This window comes from Callithrix jacchus, chromosome 7 (genome assembly GCF_049354715.1).
Source record: "Callithrix jacchus isolate 240 chromosome 7, calJac240_pri, whole genome shotgun sequence".
NCBI lineage: Eukaryota > Metazoa > Chordata > Mammalia > Primates > Cebidae > Callithrix > Callithrix jacchus.
Window position 1 is genome coordinate 85011646 of NC_133508.1, and position 20313 is coordinate 85031958.

The following is a 20313-nucleotide window of genomic DNA, read 5'->3' on the forward strand; positions in this document are numbered from 1 at the left end:
AGCCCTGCCATCCTGCTCTGTCTCATAGCATTACTCCCCAAGTTGCCCACGGCTGCTAAGGGATGTCTTCTGTATCCCTCTGCAACTCTGGGGCAGAAAAGACATTCAGGAAGCACTGGCTTCTCCTTTACAGTATTAATTTTAGGGCCTTTAAATATATATGTAAATATACATATATATTTTAGGGCCTTTAAATATGTATATGTATATATACAACACACGTATATATACGCACACACACATATATATACACACATATATATATGCACACACATATATACACACACATATATGTAAATCTTCAGGCCTTTAAATATATATATTTAAATCTATATAAATTTATATAAACATATTTAATATATTATTTTTCTTCTTTTGTGGCCAATTCCCATTTATATGAAGCATCACTTCAGGCCTGGTCATTAAAATTTGGGCTAATGCTGAAATAGAATAGTGATGTGAGAAACACAATGAGAGAATTTTAAATCTCCTGAAAATGGAAGAAATTTGAAATGAATGTAGAAAGTACTAAATGGAAGAATAAGCATCCCCTGTGGCCCTGGGAATTGGCAGGGCTATCATAGCAAATGTCTAAAATGTATTAGAAGCCACCCAATATGAAAGCCAGAAGGAGGTCTTATGGGTTGTAGATTCCTTCCCTACTCAGCTCCCCAAACTAAACGTTTTGGAAATAAGGAGTCATTTATTCAGTTCTTGATAAGAAATTTCTTTCAAATGAGTTTCAACTTAAAGGTGATAGAAGACATGAGACAACTATCGTAGATAAGGTGATACCTGGAACAAAACATAGGAAACTATACTATCCCACTCTATTCTCCCTGTAGAAAAACACTGAATATCTGCTAGACCCCATGGCTGAAAACCTCAATGTGTATACAGACTTTTAAAAAAAGTATTGAGTGCTAAGCATAATTTTTCTTGAGAAAAACACAAAGAAATAATTTTTTTTTTTTTTTTGAGACAGAATTTCGCTCTTGCTACCCAGGCTGGAGTGCAGTGGTGCAATCCCGGCTCACTGCAACTGCGCCTCCTGGGTTCAAGCAATTCTCCTGCCTCAGCCTCCTGAGTAGCTGGGACTACAGGTGCGCACCACCATGCCCAGCTAATTTTTGTATTTTTAGTAGAGATGGGGTTTCACCTTGTTGACCAGGATGGTCTCGATCTCTTGACCTGTGATCCAACCGCCTGGGCCTCCCAAAGTGCTGGGAACATAGATGTAAGCCATTGCGCCTGGCCAAAAAATAATTGTGATCTCTTTATTAATGATCTTTATTTGATAAGTCATTGCCAGACTTTAATTCTTTAAACACCTTTTCCTTTATCTTTGAATGTAGCTGCCTTGAAGCGTGCTGAATCTAACATCTAGACTTTCTCAGAAAGTTTCCAATAATTCATTTTTCATGTATATGGGTCATACTTTCTTCTTTCTTTACATGTCTCCAAGTTTTTGTAGAAAATGATGTTTTTAGATCTAGTTGAGACTGTAGCAACTCTGTATTCCTTTCGATTCTTTAATGATTTGCCTAAACCAATATTGTAAATTGTTTGTTTCCTTCATATTGTGCAACTGCTTGTTTCTCTCATTTCTTTTTTTTTAATTGTTGCTATTTTATTTTTATAGATTTAGGGGATGCAAGGGCAGTTTTGTTACATGGATATATTACATCATGGTGAATCTGGGTTATTAGCTTTTAGCGTACTCATGGTTCAACAGTGAACCCTAATCAACAGGTAGTTTTTTCAACCCTATCCTACCTTTTAGAATCTCCACACCTTCCCACCTTTTACAGTCTCCAGTGTTTATTATACCTCTCTATGTCCATGGGTACCCATTGTTTAGCTCCTACTTGCAATGAGAACATGTGGTACTTTACTTGGCTTTCTTAGGGGCTACCATGGAGTCAGCATAGCTTAGTCACCAGCAAATGACTAGTCAAAGCCAGTAAGCCTAGAAGGCTTCCATATTTTGCCATCTATATGTGGCTTTGAGAATACAGTCAAAGTTTGTCTAGTTTACAAGTCTGCCCTGGATTCTACTTTCTGCCTTTACAAGTCTTTGCATTCACTCATAAATTAGTAGCTCACTAAGGCCTTCACCAATATCTCTCAAGCATATGAACAGCCTTATGCATGAACATAATCTTGTACCCAACCAGGAATAAGTAGAATTTTATCAAGGGCCAGCCAACTGTGGTCTTCTCTCAGGATCTTTACTGTCTGCTCCAACCAGTATTAAAACTTCAGGTCTCCCCTGCTTATTGCCAACAAACCATTACTGTTTCTGTTAATGGAATTTCCCATGCTCTGCTCTCCATATAGTTAGCTATTTTTGGGAACAGAGCTGCCAATATTTCAACATGAATTCCCTAGTATCACTTTTTTTCAATGGAGCTGGGAAATGGAAGACGGGGATGGAATCTCCATGATATAATGTCACAGACTCTAACTATTCTTACTAACATTCAGTTAATTTTTAAAGTTAAATTTTAAATTGATACACAATTGTATATATTCCTAAGGTACATATGATATTTTGATTCATGCATGCAATGTGTAGTTAATCAAATCATAGTAATTGGGATATCACCTCAAACATTTATCAATTCTTCATATCGAGAACATTCCAAATCTTTCTTTTAGCTGTTTTAAAATATACAACCAATTATTGTTAACTATAGTCACCCTACCGGGCTATCAAAATCTAGAATTTATCCCTTCTTCATAACTGTATTTTTCTACTCATCAACCAACCTCTCCTCACCCCCATTGTCTCCTCCCCTTCCCAGTCCCTGGTACCACCATTCTACTCTCCACCTCCATGAGACCAACTGTTTTAGCTACCACAGATAAGTGAGAACACGTGATATGTATGCCTGGCTTATTTCACTAAACATGATGTCCTCTAGTTCCATTCATGTTGTTGCTAATGAAAAGATTTCATTCTTTTCTATAGCTGAATACTCTTCCATTTCTTTATTATTGTGAATAATGCTACAAGAAATATGGGAATGCTAATATCTCTTCAATATGCTAATTTTCTTTCTTTTAGATAGTATAATGAGTTTTTTTTTTGTTGTTGTTATATGCTTTTGGTCAATTCCAAGAGTTCTTAAATTGTTGTTCTTGACAGTTCTGTTCAGTTTGTTTTTTTGGGGGAAGAGGATGTGCTGACTCCTCACTCTGTCATTCCAGAGGTTCATGCAAACTTCTTGATGCCTGTGTCAAATAGCATCTGTAGAGGGTTGACAGTAAGTCAAGACTGAAAACTCTCTCTTGCCTTCTGCTGATAGAAACCTCAAGGCTAGCAAGGAGGTGATTACTTTGAGTGTAGTTCCTCTAATCTTTGAGACGGAAAGCAGAACAGAGGACTTCTTGGCTGAATATGTAATATATTACTTGAGAATAAAACTAAAATAATATCCTAATCATTTCAATAGCTTCTGGAGCTAATATCAAAGATACTCTTCTAAAAGGTCTTGAAGGACTGACCATTTCATCCAATTGATTCATATATATGAATCATATATATATATGAGAAGTGGCAAAAATTATAAAGTGATCTCAAAAATGTGTAAGCGGAACTTTTCTGACACTCTGCTTAACTCTAATTTGAGAGGTACCAAATTGTTCAGGGTGATCAAAAGCTTAATAACACTGCTTGGTGAGCTGAAAAAAGAACCAATATTGGTGTTTATGGCAAACTTTAAATTGATAGCAGCACTCTTGAAAATGTAGTCTTTACCTACATTAGGATTATCCAAGATATCCCATTTTTTGTTTTGTCTTATTTATTTTGTAGAGATAGGTTCTTGCTGTGTTGCCCAGGCTGTTCTAAAACTCTTGGCCTCAAGTGATCCACTTGCCTGGGCCTCCCAAAGCACTGGGATTACAGATGTGAGCCATTGCACCTGGCCCCATGATATCTCTTAACATATAGATTTCCATGTCTATAAGAATCAGGATCTGTGGGGGTAAAAAGTGGAAATCTATATTTTTACAAAACAACTTAGATAATTTGAAAATAAGACTCATATATCAAATTAGAATTAATTATATGAGTTAAGCACCCAAAATTGGGATGCTAATCTATATAACTATCTAGGGAATATGTCTTTAACGAAGAATAACAAAAGGTAAAAAAATAATCTTCCTCAGGGTGTGTACCTCTTTTCCTCTTTTGATTGCTACTTCTTCAAATTTACCTACAATAAACTATTTACTTTAAAGAGAGGCCCACATTGCTTCTTGTTTGAGAGGCAGTAACTTTGAGAAAGGAGATCACACTCCCACTTATGCTCTGTGTAAGGGCAAAAGGAAAAGTCCTCACATGTTCATAGATGGTCTAGCTTAGCTTACCGGAGTAAAGATCAGAGACTTGAATGCAAAACCCAAGTTAGCAATAAAAAATATTCCATTATTTGGAGTGTGTGTGTGTGTGTGTGTGTGTGTGTGTGAGAGAGAGAGAGAGAGAGAGAGATTTATTTGACGGAAAGAAAGAGAGAGAGAAGACAGCTCCCACGCTGTTTTGGGAGGGGAACCCAGAGCGGGAAATCCCTGGAGCTTTGTTTCTTATATTTGTTCCTCAGGAATCTCAGGAAAGTGAAAACTGCATATTGAAGCCAAGAAGTCAAAGAACCTTTGGCTGTATAAATCCCAAATTTACAGTTTTTAATACTTTATTTTATGGCAATTGACACAGAACTCTCAAAAGTCTTGAGATTTGCTCAGATAAACTTGTATAAATGTTATTATTAACATTTCTCAAATTTTAAGCTAGAAGAACAGAATTTGCTCTTACAGAATTTGATCTTCAATTATTAAAAAGGTTGGCTCATGGTCTAAACTTATAACAACTTTTTTTTTTTTTTTTTGAGACCGAGTTTCGCTCGTTACCCAGGCTGGAGTGCAATGGCGTAATCTCGGCTCACTTCAGGCAATTCTCCCACCTCAGCCTCCCAAGTAGCTGGGACTACAGGCACGTGCCACCATGCCCAGCTAATTTTTTGTATTTTTAGTAGAGACGGGGTTTTACCATGTTGACCAGGATGGTCTCGATCTCTTGACCTCGTGATCCACCCGCCTCAGCCTCCCAAAGTGCTGGGATTACAGGCTTGAGCCACCAACCAACTTTTTTTTTTATATTAGAATACATATATTCTGAAATACGTAACTTTTCAGGGCAGACAAATCTTAAGTAGGATGAAAGGCATCTCCAATAACTGACTATATTTATACTTATTTTTATTTTTTTTGAGTGAGTTTCCCTCTTGTTACCCAGGCTGGAGTGCAATGGTGCGATCTCGGCTCACCACAAGCTCCGCCTCCTGAGTTCAGGCAATTCTCCTGCCTCAGCATCCTAAGTAGCTGCGATTACAGGCACGCGCCACCATGCCCAGCTAATTTTTTGTATTTTTAGTAGAGACGGGGGTTTCACCATGTTGACCAGGATGGTCTCGATCTCTTGACCTCGTGATCTACCCGCCTTGGCCTCCCAAAGTGCTGGGATTATAGGCGTGAGCCACTGCGCCTGGCCCTGACTATATTTGTTTTTATGGATAGGTTTCAGTAATGCAATCATATTAAAATATTTAATAGAAATTTAGAGTTAGGGGTAGGACTCAAGATGGCGCTGTGAGAACAACCCAGGATTGGAGCTCTCTTTGAGTCCGTGGAGTTGTGAGTCAGAGCTGAATTTCCAGACTGATCTTTGTTGCCCACGGAACGGGGAGATTCCCAAGTATAGGGGATACGCTGGACGCCTGGCAGTGCCTCTGCCTGGTGAAGCCGGCAGCCGGGGTGGTGGCGGCCGGCCCTGCCCATCGCTCCCCACAGGGTGCGCTTGTCCGGGTGCCCTGTTGAGCAAGCAACCTGAGACTTGAGAGGGCTGGACTTGAGACTGAGCGAGACTTGGACAGTGGGCCCGCCCAGGGGATTGCAGGGACAGAGCATTTGGGCTAGCCCAGTGGGACGAACAAGACCGTGATTTCAAGCAATCCCCGTGCAGTCAGTCTGAGACGCTCTGTGGCGGGGGGGCGTCCGAGGCAACCCGCCCCAACTGAGATACACGCCCACTGCTGAGGCAGGCAGCCGTTGCCGAGGCAACCCGTCCCTACTGAGACACATGCCCACTGCTGACGCAGCCTGCCATTGCCGAGGCAACACGCTACAACAGAGAAACTCCGCCTCAGGGGGTGGCGGAGACCACAGCAGAACAGCAGAGCCTGCCCTAACAGGGCGAGCCTCACAACAGCAGGGCGGAGCCTCGGCAGGCAAACAGTGGCTAGTCTGCCTCCTAGCTGGGCAGGACACCTCAACGAACATCCAAAAATAAAGCCCGAACGCCCCAACACAGAGCATACGAGAAAAAAAGGGTTTTTTTAATGAGCTCTGTTGCAGCAGAATCAAACATAGCAGCCTAACAGTCCTGAATGAACAACAGAGATCACAGCTCAGCAACTGAGCTCCAATAAAGTACAGACTGTCTCCTCAAGCAGCTCCCTGACCCCTCTGTATCCAAAAGACTGACATTTGGCAGGCATCATTCTGGGACAAAGATAGCAGAAAAAAAAACTGGTAGCATCCCTCACTGTGCCACAGCTGCTAGAGGTGCACCCCAGACAAGCAGGGCCTGGAGTGGACCTCAGCAGTCGTACAGCGAAGGGGCTAGACTGGTAGAAGGAAAACCAAGTAACAGAAATACTTCATCATCAACAATCTGGGTGTCCACTCAGAGACCCAATCGAAAGGTCAGCAACTACGCAGACGACAAGCGGATAAATGCACAAAGATGGGAAGAAACAAGCGAAAACAGGAGGAAAACACCTGAAACCAGAACACCTCGCCTCCTAGAAAGGACCAAAACTCCTCACTAGCAAGGGAACAAAGCTGGACGGAGAATGACTGTGACCAAATGACGGAATTAGACTTCAGAAGGTGGATAGTGAGAAACTTTTGTGAGCTAAAAGAACATGTATTAAATCAATGCAAAGAAACTAAGGAACTTGAAAAAAGATATGAGAAAATGATAACAAGAATGGATAACTTAGAGAGGAATATGAATGAATTAAAGGAGCTGAAAAACACAATACGAGAACTTCGCGAAGCATGCACAAGTTTCAATAGCCGAATTGAACAAGCAGAAGATAGAATATCTGAAGTCGAAGACCAACTCAATGAAATAAAATGAGAAACTAAGATTAGAGAAAAAATCACAAAAAGGAATGAACAAAGTCTCCAAGAAATGTGGGACTATGTGAAAAGACCTGACCTACATTTGATAGGTGTACCAGAAGAGGACGAAGAGAATGAATCCAAGCTGGAAAATACTCTTCAGGACATCATCCAGGAAAATTTCCCCCACCAAGCAAGACAGGCCAACACTCAAATACAGGAAATACAGAGAACACCACAAAGATATTCCGCAAGAAGAGCAACCCCAAGGCACATAATCGTCAGATTCAACAGGGTTGAAATAAAGGAGAAAATACTAAAGGCAGCCAGAGAAAAAGGTCGGGTCACCCACAAAGGGAAGCCCATCAGACTCACAGCAGATCTCTCGGCAGAAACACTACAAGCCAGAAGAGAGTGGGGGCCAATATTCAACATTCTTAAAGAAAAGAACTTTCAACCCAGAATTTCATATCCAGCCAAACCGAGCTTCAGAAGTGAAGGAAAAATAAAATCCTTTGCGAACAAGCAAGTACTCAGAGATTTTGGCACCACCAGGCCTGCTTTACAAGAGCTCCTAAAAGAGGCACTACACATAGAAAGGATCAACCAGTACCAGCCATTCCAAAATCACACTAAATGCTAAAGAGCATCAACATAATGAAGAATCTACAACAACTAACAGGCAAAACAGCCACTTAGCATCAAAATGGCAGTATCAAATTCACACATAACAATATTAACCCTAAATGTAAATGGACTAAATGCACCAATCAAAAGACACAGACTGGCAAATTGGATAAAAATCCAAAACCCATCAGTGTGCTGTATCCAGGAAACCCATCTCACAGGCAAGGATACACAAAGGCTCAAAATAAAGGGATGGAGGAAGATTTACCAAACAAATGGAGAGAAAAAAAAAGCAGGAGTTGCAATTCTCATCTCTGATAAAATAGACTTTAAAGCAACAAAGATCAAAAGAGATAAAGAAGGACATTACATAATGGTCAAAGGATCGATACAACAAGAAGAGCTAACGATCCTGAACATATATGGACCCAATGCAGGAGCACCCAGATACATAAGGCAAGTTCTTAATGACTTACAAAGAGACTTAGACTCCCACACAATAATAGTGGGAGACGTTAACACTCCACTGTCAATATTAGACAGATCAACCAGACAGAAAATCAACAAGGATATCCAGGGCTTGAACTCAGACCTGGAGCAAGCAAACCTGATAGACATTTACAGAACTCTTCACCCCAAATCCACAGAATACACATTCTCAGCACCACATCACACCTACTCTAAAATTGACCACATAATTGGAAGTAAAGCACTGCTCAACAAATGCAAAACAACTGAAATCATAACAAACAGCCTCTCAGACCATAGTGCAATCAAGCTAGAACTCAGAATACAGAAACCAACCCAGAACCGCACAGCTTCATGGAAACTGAACAACTGGCTCTTGAATGTTGACTGGGTAAACAATGAAATGAAGACAGAAATAAAGAAGTTCTTCGAAACCAATGAGAATGAAGACACAACATGCCAGAACCTCTGAGACACATTTAAAGCAGTCTCTAGAGGAAAGTATATAGCAATAAGTGCCCATATGAGGAGAATGAAGAGATCCAAAATTGACACTCTATCGTCAAAATTGAAAGAGCTAGAGGAGCAAGATCAAAAAAACTCAAAACCCAGCAGAAGACAAGAAATAACTAAGATCAGAGCTGAACTGAAGGAGACTGAGACACGAAAAACCCTTCAAAAAATCAATAAATCCAAGAGCTGGTTTTTTGAAAAGATCAACAAAATAGACCACTAGCCAGATTGATTAAAAATAAAAGAGAGAACAACCAAATAGATGCAATAAAAGATGATAAAGGGGAAATCACCACAGATTCCACAGAAATTCAAACCATCATTAGAGAATATTATAAACAACTCTATGCACATAAACTAATAAACCAGGAAGAAATGGATAAATTCCTGGACTCCTGTGTCCTCCCAAGCCTAAACCAGGAGGAAGCTGAAACTATGAATAGACCAATAACAAGGTCAGAAGTCGAGGAAGCAATTAAGAGCCTACCACTCAAAAAAAGCCCAGGTCCTGACGGATTCACAGCCGAATTCTACCAGACACACAAAGAGGAGCTGGTACCATTCCTTCTAAAACTATTTCAAACAATCCAAAAAGAGGGAAGCCTTCCCAAATCATTTTACGAGACCAACATCATCCTGATACCAAAACCCGGCAGAGACCCAACAAGAAAAGAAAACTTCAGGCCAATATCCATGATGAACATAGATGCAAAAATCTTCAATAAAATATTGGCAAGCCAATTGCAACAGCAAATCAAAAAACTTATTCATCATGATCAAGTAGGATTCATCCTGGGGATGCAAGGCTGGTTCAACATACACAAGTCTATCAACGTAATTCACCACATAAACAGAACCAAAAACAAAAACCACATGATTATCTCAATTGACGCAGAGAAGGCATTTGACAAAATTCAACAGCCCTTTATGCTAAAAACCCTCAATAAACTCGGTATCGATGGAACGTATCTCAAAGTAATAAAAGCTATTTATGACAAACCAACAGCCAATATCATACTGAATGGGCAAAAACTGGAAGCATTCCCTTTGAAATCTGGCACTAGACAAGGATGCCCTCTTTCACCACTCCTATTCAATGTAGTACTGGAAGTTCTAGCCAGAGCAATCAGGCAAGAAAAGGAAATAAAGGGTATTCAAATAGGAAAGGTGGAAGCCAAATTGTCTCTATTTGCAGACGACATGATAGTATACCTAGAAGACCCCATCGCCTCAGCCCAAAAACTCCTGAAACTGATAAGCAGCTTCAGCAAAGTCTCAGGATATAAAATCAACGTGCAAAAATCACAAGCATTCGTCTACACCAACAACAGACTTAAAGAAAGCCAAATCAAGAACGAACTGCCATTCACAATTGCTACAAAAAGAATAAAATACCTTGGAATACAACTCACAAGGAACGTAAGGGACCTCTTCAAGGAGAACTACAAACCACTGCTCAACGAAATCAGAGAGGACACAGACAGATGGAGAAACATTCCATGTTCATGGTTAGGAAGAATTAATATTGTGAAAATGGCTATACTGCCCAAAGTAATTTACAGAATCAACGCTATCCCCATCAAGCTACCATTGACTTTCTTCACAGAACTGGAAAAAACCACCATGAACTTCATATGGAACCAAAAGAGAGCCCACATAGCCAAGTCAATTCTAAGCAAAAAGAACACAGCGGGGGGCATCACACTACCGGATTTCAAACTATACTACAAGGCTACAGTAATCAAAACAGCATGGTACTGGTACCAAAACAGAGATATAGACCAATGGAACAAAACAGAGGCACCGGAGGCAACACAACATATCTACAACTATACAATCTTGTATAAACCTGACAAAAACCAGCAATGGGGAAAGGATTCCCTGTTTAACAAATGGTGTTGGGAAAACTGGCTAGCCATGTGCAGAAAGCAGAAACTGGACCCCTTCCTGACACCTTACACTAAAATTAACTCCAGATGGATTAAAGACTTAAACATAAGACCTGGCACCATAAAAACCCTAGAAGGAAATCTAGGCAAAACTATCCAGGACATAGGAGTAGGCAAGGACTTCATGAACAAAACACCAAAAGCATTGGCAACAAAAGCCAAAATAGACAAATGGGACCTAATCAAACTCCGCAGCTTCTGCACGGCAAAAGAAACAGTCACTAGAGTGAATCGGCAACCAACAGAATGGGAAAAAATTTTTGCAGTTTACCCATCTGACAAAGGGCTGATATCCAGAATTTACAAAGAACTCAAACAGATTTACAGGAAAAAAACAAACAAGCCCATTCAAAAGTGGGCGAAGGATATGAACAGACACTTTACAAAAGAAGACATATATGAGGCCAACAATCATATGAAAAAATGCTCATCGTCACTGGTCATCAGAGAGATGCAAATCAAAACCACACTGAGATACCATCTCATGCCAGTTAGAATGGCGATCATTAAAAAATCTGGAGACAACAGATGCTGGAGAGGATGTGGAGAAAAAGGAACACTTTTACACTGTTGGTGGGAGTGTAAATTAGTTCAACCATTGTGGAAGACAGTGTGGCGATTCCTCAAGGCCTTAGAAAAAGAAATTCCATTTGACCCAGCAATCCCATTACTGGGTATATATCCAAAGGACTATAAATCGTTCTACTATAAGGACACATGTACACGAATGTTCATTGCAGCACTGTTTACAATAGCAAAGACCTGGAATCAACCCAAATGCCCATGATAATAGACTGGATTGGAAATATGTGGGACATATACACTATGGAATATTATGCAGCAATCAGAAATGATGAGTTTGTGTCGTTTGTAGGGACATGGATGTATCTGGAGAACATCATCCTCAGCAAACTGACACAAGAACAGAAAATGAAACACCGCATATTCTCACTCATAGGCAGGTGATGAAAAATGAGAACACATGGACACAGAAAGGAGAGTACTAAACACTGGGGTCTATTGGGGGGAAAAGGGGAGGGCCAGTGGGAGGGGGAGATGGGGAGGGATAGCCTGGGGAGAAATGCCAAATGTGGGTGAAGGGGAGAAGCAAAGCAAAGCACACTGCCACGTGCGTACCTACGCAACTGTCTTGCATGCTTTGCTCATGTACCCCAAAACCTAAAATCCAATAAAAAATTTAAAAAAAAAAAGAAATTTAGAGTTAAAAATAAAAATATACTAATTATCCTTTTGAGTTTAAATTTCCCATAAATTCAGCAGATTATGAAACAGTTATTTTTATAAGAATTATGAGAAAGATATACATATATTTCATTCATACCTATACTCGGGGTCACTGTCATAGGCAGAGTCTCTGTATAAAAGACTTCTTTTCAGTTCCAGTTCATCATCTTTCTCTAGGTCTCTCTCATCCTGAAAAATTTTAAAAGATTTCCATTAATTCATTGCCTCGTTGTCCCCAAAATAATGCTTAGGTTTGTTCTGAAAATGTTCTCCCCCTTCCCTTATAAATTTAATTTATAAGAAATGGAATTAAATGCTAGTGTTTCTTTGGGGAAAAAAAGTTTAAGTGAGGATTTACTATCCTTTTCAATAAACCTATACAGTTTTATTATAGTTTTTGCTAATATTGTTTATCAAAAACTAGGTAACCAGTGATAACTCTTGAATCCATAAAATACAGGACTGAATCCTGTGTCAAGATATGTAAATTAATAATAAACATTGTTATATGAACTCAAGAGGTTGTACCTGTATTCTGAGGAATAAGGATTTGAGAAAATTATCAGACTTATGATTTATGATGAGTTTCAAGTGTGGATCTCCGAGTTTATCCTACTTAAGAGTTCATTGAGCTCCTTAGATAACAATTTTCTTCAATTTGGTAAGGACCATTATTTTTCTAAATATTCCTTCTGTCCCTTTCCCCGACTTTTTCTGGAATTCTTATTATAGGTACGTTGGCATTTTTAATGGTATCCCACAAATCCATATGTGTTCATTATTTTTATACTTTTTTCTTTCTGTTCCTCACATTTGCCATTTTGCTATTTTCTATGTCTATTTTCTACTTCTCCATTGCTGCCTTCTTTTGTTTTGGAAATTTTCCATTGTTCATTTTAATTCCCTAAACACTGTATTTTTGAGATATTTTCTTAGTAGTTTACACAAGGATACAAGCATTTTAACATGCACCTATGACTTACAAAGGAAATGACTTAGACTTATTAATCACAAGCCAAAATGCAGTAACAAGCCAGAAAAGGCAAAAATGAAAGGCAAGGTATATGGTTCCCCCAACCTTGCATGCGCAGCCTGTTCTTAATTTCTAATAGACACATACGAGGGCATTACAAATAGTATTCTGAAGAGACGGCTTTGTTAACTATATCATTCACAGTTAAGTTCATATAGATGGTAATTTTATATAATTTAATATCAAATACCTTTCTCAACTACTAGCCAATATCATTGTGTTCCTTAGTCAAACAAGAAGAGAAATAAACAGAACTAATAACAAAAAGAACTAGTAAACACAAATAAGGATTACTATTATTAAGGGGTTCATTCACTTTATGTAAGAAATCAGCTGAACACACATTGTAAAGAAAAATGATTTTAAAAACTTGCTGATGGCATGAAACTAGGGAGAGCATTATGTAATAAATAAGAGTTTGTTTAAAAATCACAGAAAATATGCATACAAATTTAGAATTGTTATAGTTTCTCAGTTGTTTTTTTTTTTGAGACAGTCTCGTTCTGTCACCAGGCGCCAGGCTGGAGTGCAGTGGCACGATCTCCGCTCACTGCAAACTCCGCCTCCCAGGTTCAAACAATTCTCCTGCCTCAGCCTCCCAAGCAGCTGGGACTACAGACGCGCGCCACCATGCCCAGCTAATTTTTTATAGTTTAGTAGAGACGGGGTTTCACTGTGTTGGTCAGGATGGTCTTGATCTCTTGACCTCGTGATCCACCCACCTCGGTCTCCCAAAGTGTAGTTTCTCAGTTTTATCATTGTGAAGTAACCTTTATTTCCATAACTGCTTTTTTTTCCTTTAACTTTTTTTGGTCTACTAGTCATATAGATATAACCACTTTCTTGTAATTAATGCTTTAATGGTATATATTTGTCCTTTTATTTTCAGCCATTTCTTATTATTAGATCTTTTTCTTGAATAGTATGTTATTAGATGTTCCTTATTTTTACCTATTCTGAGAAGTCAATGAAGTGGAACATTTAGTCTATTATCAAAGAAAATGTAATTGCCCATAGTGAGTGTGAAAGACTTGGCAAAGAAAAGAAATAAACAGAATAACTGTCTTAAAGGGAGTGAAAACACAACCACTAAAACCATTCCTGTAAAGTAGGGATATCACAGAGGGGAATTCAGACCTCAGAAACAAAAAGGAACAGATTAGCTTAAAGGTTATTCCTTTCAAATGTTCAGACTATATTTTGTGACATTTTATAAATATATATATATATAATATATATTTTCTATACATGCACCTATCTTTTGTAAGAGTCCCTGTATAGAGTACTTTTTCAAAGGGCAAGTTATTTAAAAACAAGGAGGCAACAAACATTACACCTTATTATAAGTTATTAACTATTTATTGTTATTCTCTGATTTGTTGATATCTTGTAATTTTGTGTTGAAATCTGGAAATTTTAAGTAATAGGATGTGACATATCTGGAATGAATATTTCCTTATTTACCTTCTGTCTGTTCTGTCCACTGGTGAATGTGGGATACTGACATTTCTATTACATTGCATATCTATTTCTTCCTTCTATCAGTTTTGCTTATATTATTAGGACCTCTTTTAGGTGTATGTAGATTAGTAATGGTCATATCTTTCTCTTGATTTGACCCTGTTGACATTATAAAATATTTTTATTTGTCTCTAGTAAGAAAAAATTCTCTTAAAGTCTATTTGTCCAATATTTGTTTAGCCATTGCAATTCTCTTATGCTGTTTCAATAGTATGTTTTTGATTCCTTTTACATTCAACTTATTTGTGCCTTTGAATGTAAAGTGCATCTCTTGTAGACAAAATATAGTTGAACCATGATTTTTATCCAGTCTTCAATATTCTACCTCCTAATTGGAGTGTTTAATTTTTTTGTTAAGATGAAGTTTCACTCTGTCACCCAGGCTAAAGTGCAGAGTCGAGATCTACCTCAGCCTCCCAATTTCAAGCAATTCTCCTGCCTCAGCCTCCCAAGTAGCTGGGACTACAGGCACATGCCACCACATCCAGCTAATTTTTTATATTTTTAGTAGAGATAGGGTTTCATCATTTTAGCCAGGATGATCTTGATCTCCTGACCTTGTGATCTGCCTGCCTCAGCCTCTCAAAGTGCTGGCATTACAGGCGTGAGCTACTGTGCCCAGCCCTAATTTTTTAAGTATCATGAATTACCTATGAGATAAGATTTACATTTGCCATTTTGCTATTTTCTATGTCTTTTTTCTTCTATTTCTCCATTGTTACCTTCTTTTGTGATAGATATTTTCCAGTGCTCATTTTTAATTCCCTATGCATGATATTTTTGAGACATTTTCTTAGTAGTTTCCACGAGGATAACATCTTAATACAGAAGAATCTAAGTTTAGATGATATCAACTTAATTTCAACAGGATATGGAAACTTTGCTGTTATGTATTTATAATCTCTCCCCTTTAATTGCTATTTTTACACCAATTACATCTTTATATAATATGTTCCCACCAACATATATTTATAATTATTGTTTTGTGAGATCATCTTTTAAATCAGATAGAACAGTTACTAGGGAAAACTGCATTTAGTCTTTTATATTTACCTAGTTACCATTATCATTGCTCTTTATTTCTTCCTTTGAATCTGAGCTACTGTCTAGTGTCCTTTCACTTCATTCTGAAGGACTCCTTTTAGTATTTCTAGTAGTGCAGATCTACTAGTGATAAACCTGGTTTTATCTGAGAATGCCAATTTATCCTATATTTTTGAAAGACAGTTTTGCTGGATATTCATGGTTGACAGTTCTTTTCTTTTCAGTACACTGAATATGCCATCATGAAACTTTGGACTCCATAGCTTCTGATTTAAACCAGTCTAAAATTTTATTGAGGAACACATTAATGTGATGAATACCTTCTCTCTTGCTGCTTTTAAGATTATCTTTTTGTCTTTGGTTTTTTTTTAATCACTTTTTTCTAGATTTAGGGTCTAACTCTGTCACCTAACCTGAAATGCAGTGGCAAAACCATAGCTCACTGTAGTCTTGAACTCCTGGGCTCAATTGACTCTCTCGCTTCAACCTTCTGAGTATTAGGGATTACAGGTACTTGCCATGATGCCTTGCTTAACTTCTGGCTTCAGTCTTATGGTTTATGATGAATCTCAAGTGTGGATTTCTTTGAGTTTTTCCTACTTAAGAGTTTATTGAGCTCCTTAGATAATATTTTTCTTCAATTTGGGAAGGACCATTATTTCTCCAAATATTCCTTCTGACCCTTTCTTTCCCTGTCTTTTTCTGGAATTCTTACTACAGGTATGCTGGCATGCTTAATGGTATATCCCACAAATTGTATGTGTTCATTATTTTAATTCTTTTTCATTTCTGTTCCTCACACTGAATTACCTTACTTGACTTGTCTTAAAGTCCAATCGTATTTTCTTCTGCCTGCTCAAATGTGCTAATGAGTCCTCCTAATATATTTTTCATTTCTGGAGTTTTTCACTTCAAAACATTTTCATTTCTGAATAAGGTACTTGTAAACTTCAGAATTTTTATTTGGTTATTTAAAAAATAGTTTATAACTTTTGATTGAAATGTTATATTTTATGAGACATAATTCTAACACTTTATTTCTTCAGAAATGCTTTCTTTTGGTTCCTTGAATAAATATATTTAACATAACTGATTGACAGTGTTTGTCTATTGAGTCCAATGTGTAGGATCCTCAAGGACAATTTCTAGTCATTGCTTTTTTATCCAATTCCACTGTTTATTGTTGTTTATTCTAGTTCTTAGTTTCATGATTTTCTTAGTTCTGCAAAGTCAATATTCTTTTTTGGGGGTGATCACTGATATCTTTATTTTGTTAGCTGTCATCAGTAATGATTGGACAGACATTTCTATAAATCCTTAGAACCATCAAGTCTCCCAGTATTTGCTGAGTGGCTCTGTATATTGGGAGTACATTTTTAACAATTAGCCTAACCCTTAACTTCTTGTTTATGCACAGCCTTAAGGTAGGTTGGAATTGAAAGCTTAGGGCCTTCTTGTCTTTTCTAATCAAGTACATAGCCCTGCACATATGCACAGTCCTACAAATGTGAGTGGTCTTCTAAAATCCCAGGAATATGTGGTAGCTTTTCAAAGCTTTATTGGTCTATTGTTTAACTCAACTGCTATCCACCATTTCTGCTTGCAATGAGGTTAAACAATCTCCCCTTCCCTCCCCTCCCCTCCTTCCTTCCTTCTTGATGGAGTCTGGCTCTGTTGCCATGCTGAAGTGCAGTAGCGTGATTGATCTAAGCTCACTGTAATCTCCATGTCCCAGGTTCGAGCGATTCCCCTGCCTCGGACTGCCAAATAGCTGGGACTACAGGCACGCACCAAGTCTGGCTGATGTTTTGTATTTTAGTAGAGATGGGGTTTCACCATGTTGGCCAGAATGATCCCTATCTCTTGATCTGCCTAATTCGGACTCCCCAAGTGTTGGGATTACAGGCGTGAGCCACTGCACTTGGCCAATTGTTTCTTTTAAAAATGACCTCCATGGCAAAAATTTTGCACTGGGAGAGCTCTCAAAGTGAGGTCTTCCAGGCAATCTCCAGAGAGGTCAAATGGTGACAATTGTCTGGAAATGGTCTTTGAAGAAACCCTAACTTTATTCTACCTCTCACAGTGCCTGCCAAAATTTTGGTTTTCACTGAGAATGTGGCATGTCATTTTATCAAGCCTACTATGCAGCTAGAGAGCAGGGGATGGGACTAGGTGAAGTTAAAATGCCACAAAATTTACTGTCCCTACCAATATTCAGCTGTTTTTCATGCTGAAGCATTTGCTTGAGTTTCCAGAGATAAAGCCTACAAACCTGTGACAGCCACCTAGGACTGTGGTCCCAAGGAGTTTTTTACTCTCATGCTGTATTAGTCAGGATTCTCTGGAGAAAACAGAACCAACAGGATGTGTGGGTGTGTATAGTTTGAAGACATCGATATTTCATTTTTCAGCAATGAACAAAACAATTAGGCAGAAGATCAACAAGTAAATGGAAGTCCTAAACAACAATATAAATCAACTAGACCTAACAACATCTATAGAACATTCCACCAACAATAGCAAAATACATATTCTTTTCAAGTGCATATGAAAAATTCTCCAGGAGAGAAAATACGTTAGACTATAAAACAAGTTTCAAAAAACTCAAAAGAACTGGAATCATATAAAATATGTTACCTGGCCACAATAAAATGAAATTAGAGGATAACAGCAGAAGAAAGTTTGGGTAATTTATAAATATGTAGAAATCAAACGATACACTACTAAATGACCAGTAGGTCAAATAAAACATCACAAGGACACTGGAAAATACTTCGAGAGAAATTTAAATTAAAACAAAACATATAAAACTTGATAATGAAAATGAGGTAGTGCGTCTAGAAAAACATGGCTGGGAGGAGGACTCAAGATGGCGCTGTGAGAACAACCCAGGATTGGAGCTCGCGTTGAATCCGCAAACAAGACCCAATCGAAAAGTCAGCAACTACGCAGACGACCAGCGGACAAATCCACAAAGATGGGAAGAAACCAGCGCAAAAAGGAGGAAAACACCCGAAACCAGAACACCTCGCCTCCTAGAAAGGACCAAAACTCCTCACCAGCAAGGGAACAAAGCTGGACGGAGAATGACTGTGACGAAATGATGGAATTAGACTTCAGAAGATGCATAATGAGAAACTTTTGTGAGCTAAAAGATCGTGTATTAAATCAATGCAAAGAAACTAAGAACCTTGAGAAAAGATTTGAAAAAAGATTCGAGGAAATGATAACAAGAATGGATAACTTAGAGAGGAATATGAATGAATTAAAGGAGCTGAAAAACACAATACAAGAACTTCGCGAAGCAAACACAAGTTTCAATAGCCGAATTGACCAAGCAGAAGAAAGAATATCTGAAGTCGAAGACCAACTCAATGAAATAAAATGAGAAACCAAGATCAGAGAAAAAAGCGCAAAAAGGAATGAACAAAGTCTCCAAGAAATGTGGGACTATGTGAAAAGAACTAACCTACGTTTGATAGGTGTACCAGAAGGGGACGAAGAGAATGAATCCAAGCTGGAAAATACTCTTCAGGACATCATCCAGGAAAATTTCCCCCACCTAGCAAGACAGGCCAACACTCAATTGCAGGAAATACAGAGAACACCACAAAGATATTCCGCAAGAAGAGCAACCCCAAGGCACATAATCGTCAGAATCAACAGGGTTGAAATAAAGGAGAGAATATTAAGGGCAGCCAGAGAGAAAGGTCAGGTCACCCACAAAGGGAAGCCCATCAGACTCACAGCAGATCTCTCGGCAGAAACACTACAAGCCAGAAGAGAGTGGGGGCCAATATTCAACATTCTTAAAGAAAAGAACTTTCAACCCAGAATTTCATATCCAGCCAAACTGAGCTTCAGAAGTGAAGGAAAACTAAAATCCTTTGCGAACAAGCAAGTACTCAGAGATTTTGGCACCACCAGGCCTGCTTTACAAGAGCTTCTAAAAGAGGCACTACACATAGAAAGGATCAACCAGTACCAGCCATTCCAAAATCACACTGAATGCTAAAGAGCTTCAAGATAATGAAGAATCTACAACAACTAACAGGCAAAACAGCCACTTAGCATCAAAATGGCAGTATCAAATTCACACATAACAATATTAACCCTAAATGTAAATGGACTAAATGCACCAATCAAAAGACACAGACTGGCAAATTGGATAAAAATCCAAAACCCATCAGTGTGCTGTATCCAGGAAACCCATCTCACATGCAAGGATACACAAAGGCTCAAAATAAAGGGATGGAGGAAGATTTACCAAGCTAATGGAAAGCAAAAAAAAAGCAGGAGTTGCAATTCTCATCTCTGATAAAATAGAATTTAAAGCAACAAAGATCAAAAGAGACAAAGAGGGCCATTACATAATGGTAAAAGGATCAATGCAACAAGAAGAGCTAAACATATATGGACCCAATGCAGGAGCACCCAGATACATAAGGCAAGTTCTTAATGACTTACAAAAGGACTTAGACTCCCACACAATAATAGTGGGAGACGTTAACACTCCACTGTCAATACTAGACAGATCAACCAGACAGAAAATCAACAAGGATATCCAGGGCTTGAACTCAGACCTGGAGCAAGCAAACCTGATAGACATTTACAGAACTCTCCACACCAAATCCACAGAATACACATTCTTCTCAGCACCACATCACACCTAACTCTAAAATTGACCAGATAATTGGAAGTAAAGCACTGCTCAACAAATGC

General features: G+C 38.4%; 1 protein-coding gene across 5 annotated transcripts in view; it reads right to left on the reverse strand.

Moving 5' to 3' along the window:
- SPATA6 (spermatogenesis associated 6) overlaps positions 1-20313 on the reverse strand; it is a 197143-nt gene that overhangs the window by 12694 nt on the left and 164136 nt on the right. For all 5 annotated transcript variants that reach the window (XM_035252998.3, XM_035252996.3, XM_035252995.3 and 2 more), the window contains one exon: positions 12091-12182. In XM_035252998.3, coding sequence (XP_035108889.2) covers positions 12091-12182 — 92 coding nt within the window. The remainder of the gene's footprint in view (positions 1-12090; positions 12183-20313) is intronic.